The sequence below is a fragment of the Amphiura filiformis genome, chromosome 8 (assembly GCF_039555335.1).
Source record: "Amphiura filiformis chromosome 8, Afil_fr2py, whole genome shotgun sequence".
In the NCBI taxonomy this organism is placed as follows: Eukaryota; Metazoa; Echinodermata; class Ophiuroidea; order Amphilepidida; family Amphiuridae; genus Amphiura; species Amphiura filiformis.
This window is the reverse complement of record NC_092635.1, coordinates 5,734,530-5,746,006: the sequence shown is the minus strand read 5'-3', so window position 1 is coordinate 5,746,006 and position 11,477 is coordinate 5,734,530. Positions and strand designations below refer to the sequence as shown.

At 36.4% G+C, this 11,477-nt stretch overlaps 1 protein-coding gene across 1 annotated transcript in view; it reads left to right on the top strand.

Moving 5' to 3' along the window:
• The first annotated feature begins 11,023 nt into the window (after window positions 1–11,023).
• The window catches only part of LOC140158435 (E3 ubiquitin-protein ligase NEDD4-like), a 66,116-nt gene continuing 65,662 nt past the window's right edge, over window positions 11,024–11,477 (top strand). Inside the window, exon 1 of the mRNA XM_072181525.1 lies at window positions 11,024–11,191. Within this exon, the coding sequence (XP_072037626.1) occupies window positions 11,158–11,191 (34 nt within the window). The 5' untranslated portion in view covers window positions 11,024–11,157. The remainder of the gene's footprint in view (window positions 11,192–11,477) is intronic.

Here is an 11,477-nt window from a genome sequence, read left to right as displayed (position 1 = left end):
CCTAAAAAAATTAAGATGATTCAGTACGCTTCGCGGCTATAGACGAATCCAATTTCACGCATTCCTACACCTTAGACTATGCCATAGTCAAAATTTGATAAAAAAATATGTTATTATTAATCATGATGAACGCATTCCGGTTCCGTTGAACTCAAAATTATACTAATGTCTATTAAAATTAAAGTGTTCAATAGTAACATGGTCATAAAGAGTTTATATAATTAGATGATCATATGACAATAAAAGTTATTGGATGCAACAAAAAAATCTTGGGAAACCGGAAGCTAACAAACAGAGGGCCAGTACGGTGACTGAAAAGATCAGATGTGAAAATCTATCAATTGCACACTTGACAAATCAGTGTTTTATTCTTAAATGTAATAGCCAGAGTATGCAAAATGGGCAAGTGGACTACGGAGAAGTCTATCCTACACCTCAATGGCAGCCATAACTGGGTCCCCGCTGAGTACTTCCCACCAGAAAAGTGAAATGATGCGTCTTTGGCGGGAATTTTAAACTCATTTAATTCCATCACCCGTGTTACGTGCAGACAAAAGAATGATGAATGTTTACAAGTATAACATCGTTTTTAATCCATCCAATTGGGTACGGTGCGCCGGGGACTCAGTAATGGCCGACCAAATCCCTACCGCCATGACTTGGCTCGTTGGATTCGTCTATACCAAAGATCTTTTAGTGGTCTATACCAATTGACCGCGCGCTTAGAAACAAAAAATAGCCAATAGGCCGTATGCAAAGGTATAAAGAATGCTAAAAATAAAAATGACGAAGCTGATTAAGATTTAAAACAGCACTTATATAGCAAATATTATCAGGAACGTAAAGGGAAAATAAATCAGAAACAAAACTGCATAACATGACTGATATTTAAAAATATGATGATGATTCAGTACGCTTCTCGCGGCTATACTATATTGACCAACCAAAATGATAAATGTAGAAATTATCTTTTGACTTAAATACAAACCCGCCGCAATTGCTATCTTCAGTAGATAGTAAAAAAAAATCATAAATATTTTTTTTTTTTTTAATACGAAAAGATGTTTTTAACAGATTCCGCTGGAGGTATTTATTATTTTCTTCTTAGGCCCTAAATGCTATCTTCAGAAGATAATAAGCAAAGCAAAAAACCTCAAAAATAATAATATTCCAAGAAAACATTGCCTAACACGCGATCTAGATGGGCACGCTAGTTATACTATAGTTGACAGCGCGCTTAGAAAAAAACAGTTAATAGGTCGAATGCAAAGCTATAAAGAAATGTTAAAATGACAAAGCTGATCAAAATTTAAAATAGCACTTATAGAGCAAAGATTATTAGGAACGTGAAGGGGAAAAAATAAGAAAAATAAATGCAAACCTATACTAATTGACCGATCAAAATGATGAATGTAGAAATTAACTTTTGTCTTATATAAACCCGCCGTATAAATTGCTATCTTCAGTAGATAGTAAAAAAAAATCATCGAAACATAAAAAGAAAAAATACGAAAAGATGTCTTTGACATATTCCGCTGGAGGTATTTATTATTTTCTTTGTAGGAACTAAATGCTATCTTCAGAAGATAATATATAAGCAAAGCAAAAAACATGAAAAATACAAATAATCAAAAAAACATTCCCTAACACGATATGAATATTGACACTGGTCTTTAGTATAATGAGTGTCACCCTGGGTGGGGAAATATTTTTATAATATTCTTTACTTTTTTATCTTTTATTTGACACCACTCGGGGGTCATACCTTCTTGGCATTTCGAGATAATCAATTTTAAGGTTGCTGAGTAAGTAAGGAATACTGATATAGACTGAGGCCATTTTCATGGTTCAGCAAAAATATTAAAGCATGCATGCGGGCCCTGGGCATATTTCAGCAAAACTTTTCGCGCGCTTCGCGCGCATTTGTACCATAAACGTTTTCTGTCGCCAAAAGCTGCTGCATTCACTATTCTTCAACATTTTTCAAACCCCATCCCCCCAATTTCAAAAAGAAATCTACGCCACTGCTATTTAGTGCAGGCCCCGGGCGGGGTGCAGGCATTACGTTTGCGAAGACACCGGACGAAGATCTTGCAGCATGAACAGAGTGAAAAACGGGTATACATGCCTTTAAAAGGGCATGATCTTCAAAAGTTGTGAGCAGATTTAAATAATTGTTTTGGTTTAGTGTTAAAGCTAACGATTAAAGGTTTCTTTACATAGGCCTACCAAAATATATTTGATCAACTTTTCAGAAATAAGAGAAAAAGAGGGCGCAATGAGAGTTCTGGGCCGGTACCCAAGTTACAAGAAGCTACAAGAGGAGTAATTTGGTATAGGGTGTGACAAAACTGCACCAGTTTCAGCTAGTTTCTAATTTTGACCATCATATAAACTTTGAATTTGTATATCTATTTACACAGGGGTGACAATTTTACACCCCTGGGAATCTCATTTTTACCAGCCATAGAGAAGTAATCACAAATACTAAAATTGGCAAAACCAACCGTCTTCCTCTGCCACAGGACTATAGCAAAATTCTGTTATCTATATAGTTACCAAGCTTTTTTTTTTTTTTTTTTGACTATCTCTATTTTTTACGTAACATTTTTCTGGCGACATTGGTAAATATGTTTTTAAATTATATCAAAGCCATACATAATATTGTTCAAATTAAATTGTTTTATTCTTGTCCAAAATGAAATAATGTAAGAGGCTGTATTATTGTGAGACCTATCATAATGCATGTGGAGGGTAAAATAGCTTAAAATGGGGGAGGGGCAAGAATTTCTTGGACATTTTAAGCCGAATTGACCTTTTGTCCTACAAAATTAATAGGCTACAACACAATTGGGATATGTGTTATGCCAAAAAATCAGCTAGGTATGAAAAAAAAGTCTTTCAAAAAGATTGTACATTCTGATTTATATAATTTTTTATTATGATTTTTTTAACATTAACCACAGGGCTAGGCATTCAATAAGCTATACCCCACCCAGCCCCATTAGGATCTACTCCCCCAAGTTCCAGAAAAACAGCACTAATTTTTGGGATTACAAAATATTATCATGTTCTACCAAATGAAACTTAGCTCAACCCTAATCATTCATTTAGTACTAACTGGAGATAAAAGAAAAAAGTTCACTATTTTACTAATTTCTTGAAAAAGATCCAAAAACATGCACTGACAATCGAGTCCAAATCAAAGACTTGGAACAAGTCTAATGCCCCCAGCATACTTTCCTGCCGCTTGCCGCTGCGGCAAGCGGCAGGGCGTTTCAACCAATGACAAGCCTTGATTGTGTCCGTTTGTCTGCAATGCGCGTGCGTCACGCCGCTCAGCGGCATGCGGCAGGGTAGTATGAAACCAGCTTTAGCACTCAAAATTTTAAGTATAGGCCTATTCCGAAATTTTGCTCTAATTTTCATTTTTGTGTGTGTTACTTGTCTTTTCCAAAAATTAGAATGCATAAATTGAAATTAGACTTGATTGTCACAGCATGTAATAACACTCTAAAAATGCACATTTTTGGCCCTTAGAGACCGTTCACAAACACTTGTTAGGGGGGCTGATGCAAAAAGGTGGGCTCTTAAATTTGACCCTCTTATTAAGGGGGGCTGAAAAAATGACCACAAATTTTCCTGGGAAAATTGAGTTTATATCTTTTCTATGGGGTTGACCCATAATTTTCATGTCAAAAAAAGAAGGGGGGCTCTGAAATTTTGAGGTCTGAAAAGGGGGCCCGAAAAATGTTCGCGATGAAATTTTTTTGCATCAGGCCCCCTAACAAGTGTTTGTGAACGGTCCCTTAATTCTTATGAGGCCTAAATGAACTAAACTACCGGTAAATGATTCATTTGGCAAAACACTAGGCCTAAGGCGGCTATATGATATACCGGTAATTTTCTTCAGAAGGGGGTCACAAATTTAGGCCCTAGGCCTACAACAACTTCGGCGCCATTAAAAATAAAATTTTATGACCCCCCCCCCTCCAAATTGTATTGAAATAAACACATGGTCACCTCGGACTCCCTACGGTAGGCCTACATTTTGGTCCGATGGATCAAAATTATTATGACCCCCACCCTATTTTTCTGGCAAAAAGTTATCACCCCCCCCCCCCCCCTATATCATGGGACCCCCTCCCCTTCCGAAGAAAATGATAGCTCCTAAAAGACCTAATATTTTGTACTAATTCTCAACTCAGGTTTTTCATTTCTGGAGGCTTGGCCCCCGCTTGGCCCCGGATTTTGGCGAAGTTTTTTTTTTCTATATCTTACTCTTTGCGTCATTGAACTTGTGACGTATTACGCGGCTGGTTGTGACTCTGAGTCACAGACCCGCCGCCCCCTCATAGGGCCTGCACTTTGGCTCGACATTTGAAAGGGGCGTGAATTCATTTTTGGATACGCCCCTATTATAATTAGGTAATACTCGACTCACACACATTCCCTATAGGCCCTATGTATATACATGTACCACATGTAGTCAATCTGTCTGCTTTATCTGTATTGTGCCGTTCTTAAGCAAATACGGTAGTTAAACACGATTTCATCAAACATTATAACAATAGCTCTTTTACAGTGTGCAATCATCCCGGGCAATAATTGGGCAATAATAGAGGATGTGCGTGACATTATTGATTGGCTCCATACAAAGGAATTGAACCGGTGTCCTTCACCGTAATCATGGCACATGCAGTGCATTCAATCAAACGTTGTCGTCAACCTATTTGATCGTATTTGTGCATTTGTTATGTGTGTGAGACGAGCTGTCGCGGTAGATTGCAATAGCTTGTAATTATGCTTTTGTTGAATGAATTTGAGTACTCCGCCATATTTACGGTATGATACGTCATAATCTAGGTGATTATTTGCATTGGATGTCTTGAATACGCTGGCGAGGTTGTGTAATAATCGGATTAATGCTATAACAGTAGGTGAATACAAGTTTTGAATATATCGCGTTGCAAAGCCCCATTCAGTGATCCCAGCGAAAGTGAAAAAAAAAATCAAATTGTTACTTTTATAAAAATTTTAATGAAAAAATTGGCACAAAACCCAAGAAAACGGCAGTATTGACGAAGTTGAAGCCCCATTCAAATACATGTAGCTAATTTATATATACTGTCAGTATATAAATTACAGATTCACGTAAATGCATTATTTTTTGTCTTAAATAGGCCTACACGGCTTAGGGCTGAACCACTAGCAGAAGACACCAAGTTGATGTTTTATGACCTTTGACATTCTTTTGTGGCGAGTGACATGGTCAGTTCAATTCACGCCGAGTGTCCTTGACAGGTTTAACTCTGCTTCGGTGGTCATGAAAGAATTCAAAAGATAACCTCTGCCCCAACAATCCCAAGCAATTGTCTGAAACTGCTCTTCGGATGATGTATCATAAGAACTCAGTCGTCAAATGATGATAGTCATATAATGACCAAAAGATTATTACTGACTATATCATTGAAGACTGAGTTCCGCAGTCTTGTACAAAATCTGAATTTTGATGATTTTTACGATCGTCCGGATGAAAACAAATCACTGAATGGGCCGTTAGTTCCCTCCTCTCCTTACACTGGCAATATGGATCAAAGAAAATAAAGAAAAAAATTAAAGAAAACAAGAAAAAAAAAAAGACAAAGAAAAGAAACAATAAAAGAAAAACAAATATGAAAAGTTCGAACAATATTTGGTTTATAAAATTAATGTGACCGTGATGAGGCTCGAACTCACCACCTTCCGATTTAAAGTTCGAAGCACTAGTGTACCAAATTCTGATGCCTTACCAAGTGAGCTGTGCTCCTGAGATACGAAATAAAAATAAAATAATACACTGTATACCTGCTTGTGTCGGTAATTGATTTGCTCAAATTCTATAATGGTACAGTGCAACAGAGCAAAAATGCCCAAAATTTAAAAGCTATATAATTTATGACCACTATACACTACACATAAAAATACTAATACAAGGGAATTTCAACGTAAGAATCCAAACAATTAAGTACCAACATGCACAGCTTTGTCCTTATATCACATTTGGGTTTTAACAAAATGTTATCAAACCTCTACTGTGATTGGCAGCTGCACAAGGCATCTCTTTGATAGCTGATCATGGCCATCCATTCAGCAAGTGGCTACTAACTGACCTTGACAGGCTTGAATGAGCACTGTCATCTGCTACAAAACCATCACACTCTAGGACTACACCACATTTCGCCATACTGCATTCTAGAAACGCTTGCTGTTAGAATAAGAAAAATTTTAATGCTAAATTATTGCACATTCTAGGGAAGCGTGGTTACCGTTTTGAAATAACCGAGTGAGAGGGTTTTCAAGAAAATATTTTTCCTGTCAAAACTGAAGCATCCTCTGTATAAAAGAAAATATGAATATTAACTGCACATCATATATAACGATTCGTGATACCCAATTGTGGCACATTTGAGGTCGTTTATGAGGCAGAGAATTTTATTTCAATTTTATATACGCCAAAATATTTTTTTAATTGAGCAAGAATAAGGATAGAAAAAACGTTGAAAATTCTATGTATAAATAACATTAGACCCGGCAAAAGATTACTGTTTCGTTTTTATGGTAATCTAATCTTTTATTTCCTGAAGAAACATTTTGGGTCTAAAATGGATTTTTTATGTAATTGATAAAAACATCGAACGTGTATACAAGAAAAATGGTAGGTTCCTCTATAGTATTTTACTGACCATGGAAATGTACTGACACCGTGCGAGCACATGTCAAAATCGATATAATGTATTGTCCATATAGACGCGCATTTATCATGTTTATTGTCGGATTAACAACAATTGAGCGCTATTAATACACTAAACATAATAATGTTTTTAGGCAAATAAAATTCCAAAATATAGTACGTTTTCTGCTTTTGCTTGTCACGTGGTAGGCCTATATTGAAGTTGCGATTATATCTTTAAATACGTTTCATAAAAGATTCCATCAAGACAAGTGGCCGAGTGGTCTAAGGCGCTAGGCTCATAGAGCATCTCCAAAGCGGTGTGGTGCGCCGTGAGTTCGAACCCCGCCTCTGCCAAACTTTAAAAGAAGTAAAATTAAAATTTAACTGTTTTTAAATTTCATATTGGGGAAATGTGACTGGGAGAATTTATGTATGGCGTGGAGTGGTGTGCTCTAGGACCTGGTCACTCCATAATGCTACAGGGAGCACAGTACTTTGACAATGGAGTGAAAGACTATTATTATTGATTAGGCGCGGATTTTAAAAGTACAGCTCCTATGCGTATATAGCAAAAAATTGGAATGGAATGTTTGGAATCATGTAACTAAAGTATTAAATGCATTCTGCAAAATGCGCTCTGACCAATTTATAAAGCATTTCATTAGCTTTAATTTGACATATTTTTTGACATATTTGGAATTATGGTAAATCATTAAATAAAATATTTATTAATTAATCAATTATGTCAATTAATTAAAAAATTTAATGCAAATATGCATATTTTCTCTGACAGAATTGTAGGATTTGACAAGAGCCATCTTTCTTGTAAGTTTGATTCTTATAACATACCGGTATCGTATTGTGTCCCGTTATAGTTGCAGAAAAAAATACGCGTGCAGGACACACATACGCACACACCCCCACACACCCAGAGGATCGTACCGTTTTACAATCGTATAACATTCATTGGCGCTAGTAGTAGTAAATTTCAATTTTCTTTGCTTTACCTCACTTGTTCTGCTCAAAATTAAAAGGGGACATATCTGACAGTAAAAGCTTACATTTTATGGAAATTATGTTTAACTATTTGCTTAAACAGCACAAAACAGATAAAGCAGACAAATTTACTATACGTAGGCCTATACATGTATGGTATCTGTATGCCAGGGACTGTTTAAGAATATAACATTAGATTTATGATATTTACTTCGAGGACTGTTATTTATCAAAAATGTGAAAAATATCAAATTTTAATAATTTGTCATAAAATTTTAATAATTTGTCATAAAATTTGTATTATATCGTGAATTTCAAACAATGAAATTTATTTGATATCAGAAAGACATTCTTCGTATTCAGAATGCAATTCGATATGTCTGATGTGCTCTCATGTCCCACAAAAAATACTATCGAAACGCTCAAAACAGATCCCTTAATTTGGTTAATTTTCTTTTCTTGTTTTCTGTATTTTTGTCTTTATTTTTCTTTGATTTATATTGCCAGGGTAAGGAGAGGAGGGAACTAAAGGCCCATTCAGTGATTTCTTGATTTTTTTTTCATCCCGACGATCGTAAAAATCATCAAAATTCAGATTTTGGATACGAGACTGCGGAACTCAGTCTTCAATGGTAGTCAGTAATTTTTATATTTTGGACATTATTATGACTATCATTTGAGGACTGAGTTCTTATGATCCGAGGAGCAGTTTCAGACAATTGCTTGGGATTATTGGGGCAGAGGTTATCTTTTGAATTCTTTCATGACCACTGAAGCATAGTCAAACCTGTCAAGGACACTCGGCGTGAATTGAAAGACCATGTCACTCGCCACAAAAGAATGTCAAAGGTCATAAAACACCACTTTTGTGTCTTCTGCTATCTAAAGGCCTATGGCTGATTTTGTACCTTTCGTCATTGTCATAGATGTGCTAACATAGCTTGCTAGTAGTGCAGTGGTTCAGCCGAAAGCCGCGCCGTGTGTCTAAGACAAAAAATAATGCATTTACGTGAGTCTGTAATTTATATACCGGTACTGACAGTATATAAATTAGCTACATGTATTTGAATGGGGCTTCAACTTCGTCAATACTGTCGTTTTCCTGTTTTGTTTTTTTGCCATTTGTTTTTCATTAAAAAAATTTATAAACGTAACAATTTGATTTTTTTTTTCACTTTCGTTGGGATCACTGAATGGGACTTTATAGCGCGGATTATTCAAAACTTGTTTTTACCTACTGCTATATAGTATTAACAAGGGGGTGACACTAAATTCACGGTTGTTCTATTAGCAACGCAAAATCTATGAAAAATTCAGCTGGTTTACTAGCTAGAAAGTGAGGCCAGTTATCGATCCGTTATAGCTCGTTATGAATAATTCATGTTCGACCCCTTGGATCATGTTAATTGAGTTTGGCAAATAACAACGTTGTTAGTTTTGCGAACTTTGCCTGTTCAATGAGAGTATAGCGCGCCCCCAATACATCTGGGCGCAAAACAGGCGAAAACGATCCAGTTTAATGAAATGGCGGACGGGTATTCCCATCAGGCACCAGTGATATGTTTTTCAAAGAAAGTCTACTAATTTGATATGAAATGACATTTTGCAATAGCAAAGTCAAAATTAGGACTTGCTGTCGATAATATGAAGGAAACATGTGACAGAGGCAAGGTGGGAAATACAAGTAGTATTTAAGTTATGAATAACCTTTGATACCCGACCTGACCTTCCATCATGGCGCCTTATTCGTTTTTATGTATTTCTATTATGCTCTCAAGTAAAATAAAATACCAATCTGCTCTGAGCAGACAATGTTACTTGGCTCCCAGCATGAATTATTGATTTTATACGGAAGTAAAGAAATGCACAGTGTATGTGCATGATGTGCAAGCATACTCCAAATATTTACGGTAAATCTGAATAGTGGTCACATGTATGATATCATGTGTTCGGGAAATCACGTGGCAACATTTTAAGATTTCAGGCTTGTTTACTAGTTAATTGCCATTTGTACTCTTTATTATTTATCTTTGTTAATTAACATATATTTTAAATGCTGATAAATCGTGGTTGGCTACCCACGATATCTGTTAATTCAATATTTTATGAATATAATTCTACCACGCAGAGGGGTCACGCAGCAGAATTTCACATCACCTGACTTAGCTACATTTCGAAGCTCTGCTCTTCAAATTCATGTAAATTTCAAAGTTTATACATTTAATATATTTAATATGATAGGGGCCTACTAATTTTTTTGTTATAACCAACTGGTACACGAAATATACTAGCTTATTACCTATACAGAAAGGTAATTATCAGCCTTCACTCAGCAAATTGACATGCCCGGCATATGTAGCCATTCTCCGTCTGGATAACATGACTGTCGCCCTCAATACGTCTGGGCGCAAATTTAAATAACAATACGCTATTTACATATCAATGCGGCCTCATGCTAATTAAAGCTGCCCCATCCAGGAGTTCATCTATGGTATTAATCCGATAACTTTGCCAGCGTATTCAAGACATAGGTTATGTAGGGATAAACTGTACATGGGTATAGAGGCCCTGCATGCTTTTATCGATTGGCTCCAAACAAAGGATTTGAACCGGTGTCCTTCACCGTAATCACGGCGCAGTAGCCTACAGTCCATTCAATCAAATGTTGTCAGTGTGCGAGACGAACGATGTATAAACTTCCTGGAGGTCACATCATCACTTATCATGCTTATTGTAAAAAGTTTTTCCAATGCATATAATGTGTGTATTGTTCCCGGGTATTGTCAATACAGTCAAGCAAACAGGTATTATATTTTGAAAAGGCCGCTGTAGTATATTCACAGGGGTGTCTTGAATGGCCAATCATATGGGACATAATCAAATTGCAGTGACTGCTTCCTTTGTTACCACATGTCAGTCATCTTGTGATTATTGGACCATGTAAACCTGCAAAAAACGAGCCAAAGTGCAGGCCCTATGTATAAAAATTGTAAACAAACCAACTCGTCCTCAAATCCAAAGTCCATGAAAGGATGACATTGATTGACTTCCTGTTTCTTCGTGACCTTTTTGGGCTGTGTCTGCTTGTTTTTAAAATTAAGAAAAAGTATTCCTAATTTGGTATTCATTTTCGCTAATTCAGTCCAAGATATAGCACAATACTTCTGTTATCTTCAAACAAACTAAATTAACACAATTATACCAATCGTTTTGTGAAGAATTGGCGAAATTTTGTTAATAATACACATAATATATCATAACTTTAGGGAATTGTATGATTAATGCTAGAAACACCACGGGTCATCTATTTATGTCGTTAAAACTTGGAAAGGAAGGGATGTGCATGTAATTTTGTACTGGAGAACCTTTTCGTAGAATTCAGTCATATTCTGCGAAGTTTGTGGATTTCGATTGTTTAAGTGAGTGCACATACTACAGGTCACTATATGGCAACGGTCCATGGACTCCCTGAGATGCAGGTAAGTAACTATTTTCATTGATCATTTTCACAAACACGGCCCTAAAATTTGTATTTGCAGCCAGTGCAGTACAGGTAGTAGCCCGAAATATCATCATGATCTTGACATGGGCATGGCCCTATATAGCCAAAATAACAAATTCCCGATCATGAGAGGATATACCTTCTGCGTCAGCGTACTATTCATATAACACGATCGGTCTTTGCGTAGTACGCTCGACGCAAATAACTGGAAAAGGGGTATAATCCTTCTTGTCTTCCATGAGCAATCGCGCGGCCGCGTCACAT